This window comes from Euprymna scolopes, chromosome 8 (assembly GCF_053919585.1).
Source record: "Euprymna scolopes isolate OS-2025 chromosome 8, ASM5391958v1, whole genome shotgun sequence".
NCBI lineage: Eukaryota > Metazoa > Mollusca > Cephalopoda > Sepiida > Sepiolidae > Euprymna > Euprymna scolopes.
This window is the reverse complement of record NC_136489.1, coordinates 104934094-104952862: the sequence shown is the minus strand read 5'-3', so window position 1 is coordinate 104952862 and position 18769 is coordinate 104934094. Positions and strand designations below refer to the sequence as shown.

Below are 18769 nucleotides of genomic sequence, written 5' to 3'. Positions count from 1 at the left end.
TTACTTCAGTCTAAAAGGATTTCTACGTCATTGACCTAAAACGAAAGTGCAATATTAGAAGAGATGGTACACTTTACTTCTTCAACAACTCCCAGATATAAAGAAAAACTAAATTAACTAACTCTGAGGAACAAAACAATACCAATGACGATAATGAAAGAAATGATATCTTTATATTTTCAGATAAAAGTTGTCCAACGGGATTGGTATACAGTGACTGTGCTTCACCATGTCCGGCAGTTTGTGCTACAAGATCGGGAGGCAGTAACAATACTGACTGCGATTTTTCCTGTGTCCCCGGATGTGTTTGTCCTGAGGGAAAACTTTATGAAAGCGGAAAATGTGTGGATCAAGCAGATTGTCCTTGTGAATACGAAGGTAAACAGTTTCCCAGCCAAGCAGTTGTTAAAATGAACTGCAATAAATGGTGAGTTAACAGACAAAATATTTTTATTCTTACAAAGTTTTATTTTCTCCGCCTCGTATACTTTTGATTGTTATACAACTGTGGTTTCTACTTACTAGTGATCGAACGATTCCAATATTTTTTTCTGAATCCAATACAATTACTGATTCTGTTCTGAATCTCCGATTCTAATTCCGATTCTTTTAAATTTCTAAATATATATTATTTGAGGAGAGATTATCACAAAAAAAACATGAAAAAATGTACATATAATTTCGTAAACGTATAACTACTCGTATGAAGATGATCTATAGTTTTTCGTTTTACTAGTAGTTCAAAATCAATAAACATTTATCATTTAATTATTAAAACGAGCCATGAAAAGTTTTAAACAAAAAAAGCAAACAAATCAGAACAATGAAAAAGAATCGTTTTTGGCATCGAAAAATAGACGCAAATTTTTCCGACTCCGTCACTCTCAAAAGCTCCGATTTTTTTTATTCCCGATTCCGATTCCTATTAATCGTCCCAACACCCATATTTACATGTGAATACGTTTTATATTGCATACTTACTCATTTGTTACTTCTCATTTAATAGTACCTGCAAAAGTGGTCAGTGGTCTTGTGATGGCAAGAAATGTGATCATACATGCACTATGATTGGGCGTAATACGTTCACAACATTTGATCAGTTAATCTATACCATTGAACCGGTTGCCTGTGGTTATACTTTGGTGCAAGTAAGAACAACTCCTTTTCTATTTTTAATTTTCTTTTATAATCCATCAAGTATTAACATTCTTTGCATTGTAAATTTGGATGATTAATAATCTTAAATTAGTATGTGTCAAGATTGAAACTAGGCGGCATACAATGGGGATTGTTGCTACTTGATCAAAATCAACGATATTATATAACACTGGCTGTACATACCTGGCGTTGTTTGGTAAAATAACAAATTGCCGGGCGGAGGATTTAGTCACATACGATTTAAGTTTTTTTTGTGTTTTATTTTTTTTTTTTTACATAGGCGTCACAACTTATCAAGGCCGATAGGCCACTCAATGATGAGGGTTAAAGAGTGTACAGTCGTCAAAAGGACAATATAGTAATCGATAGTAATGGAAGTTCGGTAAATTTGTTAACTGAAGTGGAACGGTTCATCAGAAACTTGTTCACGTTGGACTTGAAGACAACCATATTATAGGCGGCTGGAAAGCAGAAAAACGGAAGACAATTCCACAAGCGTGCAGTTCTAAGAAAGAAGCTTTGATCATGGAATCTATGTTTAGGTTTAGGCACAGATAAAGAGTAGGGGGAATTATTGATAGTGTTTTCAGCTAGACGAGTGTTTCTTGTGAAAGTTTGGCGAGGGGAGACCATAGATTGAAGCTCAGTCGAACGCTTTCCATGAAAATAACGATACATCAGAGACAAACTCGCAACATCTCTTCTGTGAGATAGAGGTTGCAGCGAAGAGAAAAGGACACCCCCACCAGGCCACGAAGTCTATTTTGAACCCTATCAAGGCAGGACAAGTCTTTTCTAGCAGCTCCTATCCATATGTGGCAACAGTACTCCATCCTTGGACGTATCTGGCTCTTATATAGATAGAGAATTGCATCAGCAGTGAGATATCTACTGGATCGATAGAAGGATGCGACCATTTTTCCAGCGGCCTTGGCAACAGATTTGATGTACGTATTCCATTTAAGATCAAAAGTAAAGGTAGGTACACTCAATATTCAAAGTTATTACGATTTTCCTGACAGTTGCCAAGTACGTGACAAGTCTGACACAAGGTTCACTCTCCGGGAAGTCTCCAGCCCCCCAAAAGGGAGCCTCCTCATTGTACTACATGAGAACCTCCAAAAAGATATAAACAAAAATTATAAGAGTGTTCAACGGTTAAAAGGTTAAAAATGAATAACTCTGAGTTGATTTTTTATTGAATTAAAATGTGACTTCTCGATTTTTCTCTCAAACAGAAAGTTAAATATTGTGACAAAAAGAACTTGATTTTAACTTTTTCTGCCATAAAAAAGGGTGAAATTTAATTTAATTAGAAAAGTGTGATATGTTTTCATTTAACCTTAATATTTACATAATGTCCATTCTTAACAAGAAAAACGGTTACGTGGAAAATAGTGTCCCATTCACTTATAATAGACTCTTCTAATCATTATAAAAACTCAGTCAAGAATCATCGCGACCTAATGCGACTGTATAATAGTCGGAAAATTCCGATAACCTTTTCTTTGTATCACTTTTTTGTACAATATATTCTTTTCTACCTAAACCCGTGGTTCGAGTCTTTCTTTAAGACAATTTCCTAGAGCCACAACAGTTATACGTTCCGATAAAAATAATTGAAAGATGGCTTTTGCTTTTAACTACATTTAAAATTTTCAAATATATCTACAGAAATTTATTCAAATTCTTTTATATTTTCTATATTATCAGAAGCTTCTCTTACGCTTTTACAAAACGGATTTATTTATGGTTCGATAAATAAATGACTCTATCCAACTCATTTCGAATAAATTTCAAATCAATCCATGATGAATGTATTTACTTCAATAGCTTTTACTCTTAGTCACCTCAAACAAGGAATATTGCCATTTGGGTGTAGGAGGCTTCTATTTTGGGATCAGGCCTAATGGGGCGCTATGTTGACAGTTGAACTACAAGGTGTTTGTTTGAATTACATTTTAATTTATGCGTGTTAGTACAGTCAAGGAAGCAAAAAAGAGGGAGGGAATTTCAAAATCTAGCAGTTCGAGGGAATAAACTACTAGAGTAGAAAACTTTCCGGTATCTAGAGACTTCTACAGTGAAGGAATGGGTTTTGTTGCCTATCGGGTTAGTCGAGGGTATTCACATCGAGGAGGTACACATACTACGAGTTCTTCAAAACACACCCCATTAAAGTACTTGTAAAACAGACACATGAATGCAACATTGCAGCGATGGGACCGCTTGATTGACAGCACGGAATCTATTACATTGGAGACTATTTGGGCCCTGTCCAAGAGAGGGAAAACTAGTGGCAGATGCACCAGCTCAAATTTGACAATAATATACCATGCATGAGCGAATGGTTGCTTTGTAGAGATACAGGATACTATCAGGCGTGAGTAGTTTTGTAGCACGGTAAAGGGAGCCCATCTTCATTGCAGCAGCATTGGCAATGTCTTCAATGTATTTGTTCCTATTCATTAAGAGCTCTCGGGATGCATGTATATTAGTCATGTAAATCGATGGGTAAGAAGGTTTCTTGTAATTGTTCAAAGAAAGCAGCTTAATCTTAGCAAGGTTAAATTTTATCGTTCATTTACGTCCCCATTCCACCGGCGGTCATGTTCTAAGATATTTACCTTCAAAATAATACATTTACTTAACATTCATCTAAAGAGTAATCGTCGGTTATACCACACATGTCCTTATTTAAGATTAGCATTTATCTGTTTCAGTTTGTTTTCGTAAATTATCTTCAAGTTAGGTCTAATGTCTAATTAAAATCTACAATTTCTGTCTTCCATATTCAAATTTACGAATTGTCTTTTCATCCTAGTGAATGGTTTTTTATATTTTAACTGGATTTTTTAATATTTTATATATTTTCTTCATTGTTCACTACTTCAATGTGAGAATTTATGTTATTTCTCTTAATTACAATAATAATATAATTATTTTTTAATTGTGCATGAATGTATGTAACATGATTAATTTTGAGGCAAAGTATTTTATTTGATATCTTTCTTTCGACTTAGCGTATGTGTTAAATATCTCTTCCCTTAAGTTTTACTAAATTTATTAACATTGTTTAGCTATATTTTGTATTATTAACGTTCTCTTGGGGGCGTAATACCTTTAATAATTTTGAGATATTTGAATACAACGGTAATAAATTAGCAAAGTTTGAATTTTTCATTTTTCTAATGGACGACGCTTGAAAATGGTGTCGACATTATTAACGTATATTGAAAAGTACACATCTTCGTCAAAAATGTATTGCTGAAATGACACATCTGGATTTTTAGTATATAATTAACATACTCTCCATGTTCAATAACTCAGACTTTTCCAAGAGCAAGTCCCTTTAGATATGCTGCAAATGCATTCTCTCCTCGCTAATACCAGTTTGGTTTATTATAAGAATAATTAGTTATTTGCTTTTCCTTCATATTTGGAACTTATTTAAAAATTATATATATATATATATATATATATATATATATATATAACTACTTCATTTACTCACATAAATTAATATACGAAAGTATAAATTTATGCGTAAACTTTAAGTATTTACTTCAACAGTGCTCAATATGTAAGTAGAGCTAGTTAGTAAGTTATAAAATATATATGGCAATTAAGCTACACTAAACATTCCGCGTTTCATCCACTCTAGGATTCTTCAGACTTATGCATAAGCCTGAAGAATCCTAAAGTGGATGAAAGGCTTATACATAAGCCTGAATAATCCTAGAGTAGATAAAACGCGGAATATTCAGTGTAGCTTAATCGCCATATAACTTACTAACTAGCTCTACATACGTATTGAGAACTGTTGAAGTAAATACTTAAAATTTACGCATAAATTTATACTTTCGTATATTAATTCATGTGAGTAAATGAAGTACTTATATATACAAGCTGAAGAATCCTAGAGTGGATGAAACGCGGAATATTCAGTGTAGCTTAAGCGCCATATATATTTTAAAACTTACTCTCTCTCTCTCTCTCTCTCTCTCTCTATATATATATATATATATATATATATATATATATATATATATATATGTTTGTGTATTAATTTATGTGATCAAATGAAGTAATCATATATATTTATATTTATATATATATATATATATATATATATATATATATATGATTACTTCATAAAATTTATAATTTTATGCGTACATTTATCAGTATAAACTTCAACAGTGCTCAATACATAGGTAGAGCTAGGTAGTAAGTTATGAAAATATATATGGCAATTAAGTTACACACAATATTCCGCGTTTCTATTTTCATGAGAATTCATCAGGTTTATGTCTCACGAGAATGAAACGGGGATTATTTTGTGTAGCTTAATTACCATATATATTTTCATAGCTTACTATATAATCTATATATATGCATATATATATATACATATACATATATACATACATACATACATACATACATATATATATATATATATATATATATATATATACTCCAATACAAGATCGATAAACAATTATATATCATTTAATGCTTCTATCAATTACAAAGACAAAGGCACGTTATTAATAGTCCTTATGAAGTGTAAATGATTATGGCAGTGAATGGTTATCATTCTACAAGAATATGTCAGAAATAGTAGTCATTTATTTTTTATTAATAACTAATGATAATATGTTAAAATTGTGTCTATGCTTTTAACGCCTATTGTTTTCCATTGCAGACTCATGGATTAAGCGATAAGCTAACAATAGATATGGATTTCGGAATGTGTAACAAACCGTTCCAGTCCATGTATAACTGTTCAACTGAGCTTCGTATTGCATTACCAAACGAGACAGCGAAAATTACGCAAACTGGTTTCTACATTAATGGTGCCTACAATGCTGATATCACGTATTTCGGTAAAAAGCTGACAGTAAAGAAATCTTCATCTCTGTTCTATTCAATCGATGGACCAAAATTTCAAATTCTTTACAACCCCGGAGAGCAACTTTACATCAAACTTCACCCAGCATTACAGAAGAAGGTAAAATATTGTTTTAAATCGGGGGGGGGGGGGCAATCAATTTCGTATACAATATACAGTTTATGATGAACCATTCGAGAATTTAGTTTATTTGAGATGTAAATGAAACATATGCAACATTAGTTTTAACAGCAACCGAATTTCTACAATTTCGTTAGATTTATTGTCCCTTTTAAAAACGTATTCATCACTACTGTAAAAATATAGGTGCTAGAGATCTTTCAAAAATACATTACATTGGTCAGATACATTGACTAACTAGCTCATAATTTTTTTTTCTTGTCTTGTTTCTCGTCTGATTTCTCAAATCTTTATATTCTGTATGTCAAAAATGAAAAACCAAATGTTTTAATTCGGTTTATAATGTCGGCTAAGAAATAAATAGAACAGTATAGCAACAAAAATAACAAGAACAATATAATGCCAGGTGTAAGAGTTTAACCCTTAAAGATGGCATAAAATATTAGAACTGAGAACGAACGTTTTATTCGTATCGCCATTGTTTTAACGAAAGTACTGTAAGTGTTTGTGAGTTCGGTGTGTATATATATATACAAAACTAAATATATGTTTTACTCTTACGCATAGACCTAAAGTTGTTTGATTATGTAAATAATAAAAAATAAAGAAATTTTCATTCTTAATTATAACAAAGGATATAAAATACGTACGATTAGTTGACCGAAAACAGTCTAGACTTATTTTTATGTTTATTTGTTTTTTCTTACTTCTAGTGTAAAGGTTCAGATTATGTTGTTCGGTCTGCTGAATAATATAAAATATCAAATTAAAAATGGAACGTTTATAATGTCGGAACATTTGTTTATAACATTTTTACGTAATTTTTGTTTTTGAATAATAAGTTTAAAAAACGGTTCAAGAGCTTCGATAAAAATGTTAGATCGAATGTACTGATTCCAAATTAGTGGTTAGTTCTGGTTTTAGCCCAACTTTTTAACTACGATGTCGTAACACATTCAAACAAATTTTCGTCATATATAGAGAAATATCAATTCAACTAATATATGTTGAGTTACAGAATTATCAAAATATTTTCTTTGTATATAAGTCAATAGATAAAATTCATTTTTATATGCCAAAACACTGAACAATTAAGACAATCAGTTGACACACATTTATTTTTCTATTTTATTATTCCAGGTTCAAGGTCTATGTGGGAATTATGATTTAAATATTAACAATGAGTTTTTAGGTCGCACTGGCTTGCTGTTACCGAAAGTCAAATTTGCCCAAGATTATCTAGCTCCAGCCTGCTTCACTGACCAAAGAGAAGACGTTGAAACTGAACCATGCTCAATAAACATAAACGTGAGTCACATGATCTTGTATTATTATTTCAACTACACAAAGTGTAATTTAAACCATTTTTCTTATTATTAGTACTAGTAGTTGTTGTTTTTAAAACTCAATAATAGTAACTAGTAGTAAACTTATCAAAATTATACGAATTTGTACAAAAATCTTAAATAAATAAAAGTCCTTGTGTTATGTAGAAACCTTTAAGTAAAGAATAGATATCAAATACTGGATAATATTATGTTTCGTGATTTAATTAAATGATTCTATTCATTGTTTTCATGTCTTTAAAATAAATATCGCAGTAGAATTGCGTGCGTATTGCCATTCAGACTTCAAAGATATTATAATTTACAATTATCCTTACGAAGTGGATATTTTAATGAGAAAAAAACTTTGTTCTATTTTAAATTGTTTTTGTTTGTTTGTATTTTTCCTTTCATTCCGATTCTTAACCTTTTTTGTTTTGACTTTCCAGAATGAGGAAACTGCACAAAGATACTGTGCTTTCATCCAGGAAAGTAATGTGTTTGACAAGTGCTTTTCCGTTGTACCATTTCAAAGATACTTAAAACAATGTATGCGAGACATGTGTGCTAGCAATATGTTCAGCCCAAAAGGAATGTGTATCACTTTGCAAGCTTATGCAAAGGAATGTGCTGACAATGAAATTATTGTTGACTGGAGAAAAAATACGACATTAGACAACACATGCGGTATTTATGATTCTTTAGCACTTTCTTTAAACATAAAAATATCTACTCTATCGTTACTTTCGTGACGGGTGATCGATTGAGCTCTAATACATGGTCCCCTCTTTCAAAACGTTTATAACAAATACTCGTTTAGCTACAACAACCGTAAAACATTATTCTCTTTCCGTGCCTAAAACTAAACGTAAATTCCACGCGCAGAGTTTCTTTCCTGGAACAATCCGTCTGTGGAACAAGATTCCGTGGAGCTGTTTCCCGACTGACTATAGCTGATCCTTTTCAAGTCCTATGTAAATAAGTTTTTGTTGACATGTTCTCTTAAATAACTAAACCCTACCCAAGTTCCACCATTACTGATCATTATTGAGTTCTCACCAACTACCTAACACTTAATCTTTATACTTGATTGGCCTCCCGACCTTGATAAGTGACGATTTTGTAATAAAACAATATCTTCCTGTGACAATTTTTTAATATCCTACTTTGATGTTCGCATTCGTGACATTTAATTTTTGTGTATCAATATTTTGACTTTTCTTGACGAAGTCAGGGAGGGGGGTCCAAGATATGAGAAACAGTCAGTCGAAGATTCGGCAGTGAATTTCCAAAATACTGCTTCGTTCCCGCGTTCTAGACTACAAAGAGTCTAATAACGATAGGACCTATCAATGCTCGCTATCTGGCTGATAAACTGTATAAATCGAGGTCTCCACCGTTAACAATGGCTAGAATGTCCAAATCTGCGTAAAGAACGTTCGTTTCTGTAATAACTAACGAATAAAACTGAAACTGCAAAGAAAGGTAAGGATAGTAACCATTTTTTATAAATCGGTTCCGTTAGTGCGATAACTGTCAAGAGTACGTATCACTGTTCGCTACCAGACTGGAAAGTTATTTATCTCTTTCCCACGGCAGGACGATATGACACAAGGGTTGGAAAGTGGGACTTAAAAATCCAGCGCAAAAGCCCTTTGGCCTCCAATAAATATCTGGAGAGCCAAATCGGAATTTCCCGAGAAGGGCGCCTCGGGCTATTAGCAATAAACTAACCCCTTCTCAAAGGGAGAAGGTAAAGCCTGGGAAGATTTACCTCTTAGAAATGCACAGGAGCAGAAACATACCTCGGTCAACAAGGAAAAAGCCATCTCAACAATTACCTTGACTCTGTTGGAAGTTGTGTCAGTAGACCTCATACTGCTAACATTGGCTGTAGTGTCCGAATCTAATCCCACATAAGCTTAGTAAATGATGCTCATTTCGTTAATAATTATGGGTTAATCTGGCGGCAGACAAGTTTACGTTTCACTAACCAATAAAACTTGAGCTGAAAAGGTAAGGGGTAATGGTGGTCGTTTTATAAACACACCACTGCATTACATATGGACACAAGTTCGCGTATACGAATCAATGGCCAGAGCAAACTGACTGATTACTGTCTCGTGCTAAAACAACTTTCTCCTCTCTTTCACATGTGTAAATAAATACTTTTTCAAATATCAAATTTTTTTTTTAATATTTCACCATCAATTTTACGATTGATGTAATCAAAATGTTTTCTGTTTTGCAGCCATCAACTGCCAAGCGGGAACTGGCCAGAAATATACTTATTGTGGTTCTTCATGCCAGGCAACATGTCATGACTTGGGAAAAAATGATCTTGAATGCAATTCCGAATGTGTATTTGGATGCCGTTGTCCTGGGGGAACTTTATTGAATAACGAGAAAAACTGCGTACCCATTGAAGAGTGTACATGCTACGATCGTGTCAGACAGAGGACATACGAAAATGGTGCAAGTTTGCGCAGAGGAGGTGATCATTGGTAAGCTCAAGTGTACTCCAGTTTACGAATAATGCTACTTATAAACTGTATCATTAAATAATTGTAAAACTTGTATAAAGTATTTCACAAATAGTTTTATATTTCAAAATTATTGTCGCACAAAATCGTTGATAATCCAACACTTTTATTTTCAAAGTTTATATTTTTTGTAAATTATAGTAGTATATATTTTCAGTATTCCAATAATAATTGTTCAGTTTTCTTCAAGAATAAAATTCTATGTTTTTAGTGAGGGGAAATTTGGGTGATGGATATCAATACATTTATTTGCATGTATTATATATGTATGCATATTCGCATGTTTGTATTTATAAATGTGTGTGTGTGTGTGTGTATGTGTGTGTGTGTGTGTGTGTGTGTGTGTGTGTGTGTGTGTGTGTGTGTGTGTGTGTGTGTGTGTGTGTGCTTTCATTTCGTGAGGATGAGATGATTCTATTGCTGACATTGGTGATCACGGTATCTTTTTAGTCAGGAAAGATATTGTGTAGCCCAATGGAATCGGTTGTACACATGGGATAGAATCACGGTGACAACACTTTCAACTTCGTCTAGTATTGGACACCTCAAAAATGTAATCAAATATTCACTGATCACTAGAATGTATCACGTTAATGCTCTGAGTGCACAAAAACGCACAATGACCTAAGTCCCTGTGGCAACTCCTTTAGCACGTTAGGTGGTCTGTGAGCCTACCAGACAGTAGTTTGATGTCAGACGTAGTGGTTGAATTCTTCCTTCATAAATGGTGCTTGATATGCCGCTTCTCTTTCATTGTTATGTATCAGGGCAGGTCTGGAAACAGCTGAGTCATTTTCAAATTAACATGCAATCAATAATTAACGAAACGTCAGAGATTATTTTTCTTATAGAAACGTATTTTCATCAAATAATTCAATATATACTTCGTACAAAAAGATTAGATAAGTCGAGACTTTTCTGGATTTAAGCAAAACAAATTGTTTTTGAATGCAGGATTTTTAACTGAATCAAATTATTTTAAATAGTTTTTTACCACTTAGCTATTTCGAAGCTAGTTCTCAAGATTATTTTTTAATAGCTTACAAGGCGGAAACCTTTATCTTTCAGCCGGTCAGAGAGAATGGCCTTCATTTGGCCGGGGTACCTGGTTTTTATGAAGTCGGCTATTGTTTCCTTCCGTCTCTCTGAGATCACCATTTTCTCTTCTCTTCCTTTTTCTTTTTCTCTCTCTTTCTTCTGATAATCTTTCTCTATGAAATCTCTCTGTCTTTCTGTCCTCATCACTGCGATTTTCCCTGTTTTTGTTTTCCTTTTTCTTTTCTCCCCAAAATCGGTTATCGCTATTTTGTATTTTTACGTGCCATTTTTCCATTTTTCTTTTCGATATTTAATGAGATACACTATATTTTTTGCACTTTGCTCATAACACAATATTATTTTCTTTTTTACTTACTCCTCCCCGTTTTCATCACTAAATTAGTCGCAAGAACTGAAAATTTGGAAAATATCATTGAGTTAGTATCTTATACATATGGTTCATATTTTTAATAAATCGAATATACGTATTTGAAGTTTTAAACTCAGTCCCATATATTCCTTAAAACGACTACATAAAGATTCGGCACATTAAAAAGCACGTAGAGATTCATGACCACTTCCAATATCTTCCTGAGAAGACGGGAGGATTCATACAAATTATTTAAATTTCATGAAAATATAGTATATTTAAACTTTTAAGAGAGGTTAGGCTCATATATCTTCCTTAAAGATTCCAAAATACCTCTATTGTCTTCCTTGGGAGATATTATACATTATAGATATCGTTTAGATGTTATCAAAATAGGGTATATATTTGATTTGTGTGTGTGTGTGTGTGTGTGTGTGTGTGTGTGTGTGTGTGTGTGTGTGTGTGTGTGTGTGTGTGTGTGTGTGTGTGTGTGTGTGTATAGTGTGTTTCTGCTTTATGAGTATTTTGCGTTTACGAAAGAACCTCCGATATAAACAAAAAGTTTGGAATGTATATACACCGATATACCAAAGTTTTGTAGCATATATGTCTGAACAAAAAAATATAAAATGAAATAGATAGTATATATTAACTATTTGGCTTAGATTCTATGGATCAATCAATGATTAATCTGTGAAACAGTTTTGTAATCTTTAAAAAATCATAGTGTATTTTTTATAAAATCGTAGCTTGAATATAACATATATTCGGTAGGATTTTATATTGTTGTCATCGTCAATAGAATAGAATGAATCGCTGACCATTTTTGTAACAATTGCGTAACAGAGTTATTTATAAAACAAAAAGACAGAGATCCTCTGTATGTTATGAATCTATATACGTTTGATGAGACATCTATTGTTGTATTCTTCTTACCGATCGAGTAAGTTACGTCAAATAAAAAACGCCAAAGTTTGATCTTATAACTCGCTATCTTTTCATTTTTATTTCTGAAGAATTTTTTTTTTAATGATAAAGATGGTCACTCACTATTGGTTGATACAACGGAACTTTTTTACACTGGAACTTTTTTGCGTTGTATATTTTTACCGCTAACAATGCATTCAATACAACAACGTGTTTGATACTTTATTTTTATCTTTTCTAACAACACAGTTTGCATTACTGATGTTGGACAGAACTTGCTCACTACCAGAACTTTGTTACGTGGTATACTTTGCTCCAAAAACACCATTTTTAATACTGATCTTTATTGCTCAATGATCGCAACCTTTTGAATGTTAAACCATCTTGTCTCTACTTAGATTTCAACGCATACCGGTCACATACGGTAAATACGTGTATATACTATGATTCCAGCATTCATTCTCATATAGAGGCTCTACACGCTAGCAAAGACGGGGTCTTTTTTTGGGCGATGGTAAGATAGGTCGAGACTATTTTCACGACACTATCCAGGGTTTGAGTAATCATGTCCGCTACGATCTCACTTGCTATTTTAGCATTAAAAATGACTGCCATTACTTTTAATAAATTATAAATACAAATTGCGTTTAATTAAATAATGTCTCCATTTTTAACACCGACTATAGAGTAAGCCCGTTTTCATGGCAATATATCGCCATCCAAATTAAAACAAGATCAAGATGAAAAACTGCATGACGGTTAACTCGCCTTAATTAAGCCTGAAATGGCAATTTAATAGGCATTAGAATAAATGTATACAATTGCTGATTTATTTATCTATTTCTCTTAATATATGGCATAATAATTTTGATAACAAAAGCAACGTTAAGTCTGGTCAGTACTAAATAAATCACTAATAACAAATACATAGCGCTTTGCTTATCTTGCCATTTTTCCAGGCCGACTTAGACTTAATTTTTCCCACTAGATTAAAGCATTACCAGTTCAGAGGATGTGTGGTTAAATATTGCGCAACGCATGCTTCAGTAGACTCTCAGCGTAGATACCCTTAGAGGAGTATCCACTGTCTTTCGAGATTGAAAAGATGCTTCTCTCTATTTGAATATCAAAAGGCTTCATTGAATGTTGGCTTTAGCGTAAAACAAGGTTGTATTAACGGACAACTCCATTCAGAAAAATAAATAGCTTCATATGGATAGTAATCAAATGTACCGATTATTCCTCATTATGATGGCTTGTTAAAAGAAACTTGCAGGTTAACCAGTGCGTTAGTCGATATTGATATACATCATTTACTTACTGACCAGAGCATGTTGACATTGTTCACATTAAAAGATTTGCTTGAGTTCAATGTGAGACAATATTTGCTAACAGCTGCCATAAATCTCTTAAGATTATAGTCATGAATCAAGTGACTGTGTCAGCAAAATATTACATTACACAAACGTCTTTATATATTTTCGACATTAATTATTTATCGATTGTTCGTTGGAATCTCGCCATACCGTTTGTTGAATACACTGTAATAAAATGACTTTGATATAAACGAGTATTAGCTTAAGCATATGTATAGTGTTGATCTGGTTTGATTTTGATCTGGTGACAGATATTCATAAAATCTAATGCGCCGAGTACTATACAGTTAGTGTATGTTGCAATATTTATATATATATATATATATATATATATATATATATATATATGTATATATATATATATATATATATATATATATATATATATATATATATATATATATATATATATATATGAGAGTGTATGATTAAAGAAAATTTAAAGGTTTTACTTATAGACACTGGCGATAGGAACTGACCAATTAAAGCGATTCACATTCTGCTAGCAATTAATCAGAAACCGGAATTACTCCATAAAATATTGGATCCTTTAGAATTACTGCACATAATTTTTTCTTGTTCACACGAGAAAGATCTTTGCCTGTATAATTTTAATGTCCAAGGATTATACAGACCAGCCACCCACCGAAAAGATTTTTTTTATCTCCAGGATTTATACAGATCAGCTACCCATCGGAAACTCTTCTGAAATTAGACATAGCTTTCAATTCAAAAGTATGTGTCTCTATACCTATAAAGGGTATTATCTAATAAAGTCAAAATCTCACGATACTTTGATTAGTACAAGGAAAGGGAAGAAACGACGCTGAAGATTTATGACACTGCAACGAGTCAATTAAACTAAAGTCAAGTGGCTTACATCCACCAACAGACTGGTCACATGGGCCTTAGAAGAACGCGGTAATTTGATAGGTCTGTCGACCAGATGGTGTCCAAAGGATTTATCAACTCGATTGTCACAGTCTATGGAGCAGTCCAATCAATTGATCTAGTACCAATTAATTCAGAAAAATAGATCTTAACTTCAAGAAAAGACTGAAATAGATTGACAATGGGCGCAACACATTACAGTGGCTATTTTCTGATGTTTATCGATTGTGGGCCCTACCATTTCATAACCACGACTACTGCAATGTCACGACTCAACCAGTGTCATTAGTAATCTGGAGATATTTTTTATGAACAAGGACAACAACCAAAATATTAACAGATAATTACACGGCATTCACTTACATGCAATTTAGGAAATTTGTAAGAAGCTAGAGTGTACATTTGAGAGTGCGGTGTGCGCATGTCCTGGCTGGGGATGACATTGTCAAACGAAGTTACAGAAGCAACAAAACGATTACACACAGAACGAATTGTTTTTTTCTTTTTTTTTTTTTTTTTTTTTTTGCATTTTCTGCCGGAACCATGAAATAAACATCTGGAAGGAGATTCAAAAATAAAAGAATTTTTTGGTTAAGACCCCATGCAGAAGGTGCAAGACAAAATTCAAAAACAGGGGCATTGTATTTATTTCACGTCTGCCATCTAATCTTTACTAGATCCATGAAGGAATAAAATAAGAATAAATAGGGAAAAAGTATTCTCTGTTGATGGATAAAAATGTGTTGTACGCGTTTTGTTAAATTGAAGTTCTACGCTTTATAAAGACAGGATATTTTTTATTATAAGGTAATTTTAAGCACTTTGAATTATTCAATCCAGATTCTGGCTCATCAGGTTCACTACATTCAGTATACTTAATAGGTGACATTTTATCAACATTCTGTTACTTGTGAATAACGCTTTGACTTGTTGCTGTTGTTGTTGTTGTTGTTGTTGTTGATGATGATGATGATGATGATGATGATGATGATGATGATGATGATGATGATGATGATGATGATGATGGGCCATTTATTTTTTGGTATTCGTTTCCCCAATATCTTTCTAGACATTGAGTACTACGGGAGGGACAACATGAAGGTTGCCAACATCTCTAAGTGAAAGTGTTTCTGTGGAACGAACTGGATTCGAATTTGACACACCCAGGTTGTCAGTCCGTGTCGTTAACCACTCAGCAATCTTCACCTCTCTATTGCTGTTAATTCGAAGTTAACTGTCAGACATTTCAGTAATGACTAGAAGTTAAGGCTTATCGATGCAGACTTGGAAATGCTTAGGGCTGGTTTATATGTACCGAATAGAAATCTAATACCAGAGCAGTGTTTCAAAATGCTTTAGTATAAAGTAAAAAAAGTTTTTTTTTCGGAGCAGAACGTTTAATATTGCTGAAATAGATAATTCAGTTGAATGCTATCTCAACAATATCCAACTAGTTTCAAACATATTGGAAAAATTCCCGATTGCTGTCCGGCTTGAGCAATGAGAAACCTAACATTCGTTGTATTTTGCAATGTAGAAACTTCCACATACGTTATAGAAAACACATTGATTGCATTCACTTAAATATTCGTTATAGATTTTAAGGTGCAAAAGTGGCACCGATGTTAATGGTCAGCAGAGAAAGTATACATGTATTCAATTTTCTACTCGTTAAAGAGTTGGAAGTATTCATGTTTACAGATTTGTGCCACCTGGGATTTAGAACTAAACATGAACGATGTGTGATCCAGCTGAGTCCACAAGCATCTTTTCTGACTGACCAAAGCAACAGTAACATGTTGTTTAGCATGCGTCGCCAACTTTTTCTATCTTCTCTGAACAGGGTACAAGCATTGCTCTCATTACCTTTTCAAGCTTACATTTCTTTATAATTTGTGAGGGGGCTAATATTTTAACGAAAAACATAGGTTATTAGTTTTTACTACAAATTCCCAATTTTAACTGAAAGAATAATAAAAGTGAGTATCCGTCTCTTGTAAAAAGAAACAGATATATGTTTGCTTCGCGTCTTAGTAAATTCAAAATATAAACAGGAACTTCCGCTATTTGGATTATTCTTGCAACTGATTTTAATTGATATTTTCAAAACGTTTTGCTCGATGTAACTTTGCACTTTATTCAGATGCATCATTTCGAACTCAGGAATATTTAGGAAACTCATACAGAATTCCGAACTGAACCATTTATTTTATACAAGGGGTTAGATGGGCCTCATTATGTTAACCATGACTGTGTAAAAGTGTGAGTGACAGTCTTTGGGTGGTTGAAGGTTCAATCTCCATTGCAGGTAATAAAAACTAAAAAAACATTTTAATTAAAATTACTTAACACCTCTACCTTGTTATGGATGACGGGATGAGAACATTGTGGATTAAATAAAAGGTTCCGTACAAAAGTCCGTATAGGATTCAGAGTTCAACATAAAGATTCTCGTGTTTGAAAAAGTGCATTACATTACATTGGCCAAAATGTTATGAAAATAACAGTCTAAATAAGAACAATTGTTCGAATAATCAAAATAATATAAAATATCAATCCTCATCTAAAAACAAAACATTCTTAAAAACCAATTATCGTTTGCTTTTCTTAACAAAAAAGAACATTAAATTCTTAAAGAAGGTAATCTATACTGTACATTAATCTTTGGAAATGTCGAAGAACTGAACACAAATTTAGTTATTTGATGCTAATAAGATCACCTTTCTCTTTTCTAGTGTTTGCAAAAGTGGGAAATGGATTTGCACGGAAGCTCTTGAGGAAGTTATCTGCCCAAAGAACCAAATTTGGATCGAAAACGCTACAACTTGCCAAGAATCTTGTGATTCGTTGGTGAAACCAGAACGCTGTATACAATTTGACAGCGAATACGAAAGCTGTAGGTGTGCAAATGGATTAGTTTTGTCCCCAAATGTATGTATTAAAAGATTCTATTCTATTTCTTAATCAAATTAAAATATTCTTCTCCTCCTCCATGTATATCATTAACATTATTATTATTATTATTATTATTATTATTATTATTATTATTGTTGTTGTTGTTGTTGTTGTTGTTGTTGTTGTTATTATTATTATTATTATTATTATTATTATTATTATTATTATTTTTTACTCACTAAGTTCTCACACAGGACATCATCAGTGATTTCTCAATGATGATAATTGGTGGTTTTTACCTGGAGTCTGAGTGACAACAAGTCTTTCCAGATTTCTAGTATACTCCACTTCAAACAACTTTGCCTTATCGCAACAGCCGCTTATCATTGATTTCTCATTAGCAACGATTACTCTTCTCTTGGATTTAGGTGACAAGTTTTCAGTAATATCCATACACTTCCAGTGAAGGTTTGGTTAGTGTTCTCTCTCTCTCTCTCTCTCTCTCTCTCTCTCTCTCTCTCTCTCTCTCTCTCTCTCTCTCTCTCTCTCTTCCATCCTTCGTGTCACATCAGCTAAGGCTGGTGTCGTTACGTTGTAGCTTTTTATTATTATTATTATTATTATTATTATTATTATTATTATTTAATTACTAAGACTTCTTACGCAAGTTATTATCAGCGACTACTCACTGGCCATAACAATTTTTTAAAGTGTACGTGACAACAAATCTAACAATATTTCCGGTAATTTCTACCGCTTTTACTAACTATTGAAAATCATTTTTCATCGTCACAAAAACTATTTAGCTTTAATTTCTCGTTCGTCTTCTTTAGAATTTGACAGGCAATAGGCCTCTCCAACCTTCAAGTTTTCTCCGAACTCTTCCAGTGGAGGTCTAGTTGGTGTTGTCGTTCACTTTTTATGTTACCAGCTTACGCTAATACCATCAAACATGTATTTGGTTGTATGTTTATTTTTATTTTTTTATTTGTTTATTTTTAGCGTGGAGGGGGTCACATTATGAAATTTTTCGTTTACTTCTTTTTTCTTTTTTTCTACTTTTCCTTGTTGTTGTTGTTGCTGTTGTTGCTGTTGTTGTTGTTGTTGTTGTTGTTGGATCTTACAAGGTTGATAATGAAGTTACAATAATTTGTTCTTAATTCCATTAATAGTAGATTGCTTTTCCCCCGTACAAAATTAAAACTAGA

The 18769-nt window shown here is 32.9% G+C and overlaps 1 protein-coding gene across 1 annotated transcript in view; it reads left to right on the top strand.

Annotated features, from left to right (window-relative positions):
- The window catches only part of LOC145283928 (SCO-spondin-like), a 157633-nt gene that overhangs the window by 32614 nt on the left and 106250 nt on the right, over positions 1-18769 (top strand). The window contains exons 7-13 of the mRNA XM_080133028.1: positions 184-427; positions 1007-1148; positions 5870-6175; positions 7337-7504; positions 7971-8208; positions 9773-10025; positions 17402-17597. Coding sequence (XP_079989154.1) covers positions 184-427; positions 1007-1148; positions 5870-6175; positions 7337-7504; positions 7971-8208; positions 9773-10025; positions 17402-17597 — 1547 coding nt within the window. The remainder of the gene's footprint in view (positions 1-183; positions 428-1006; positions 1149-5869; positions 6176-7336; positions 7505-7970; positions 8209-9772; positions 10026-17401; positions 17598-18769) is intronic.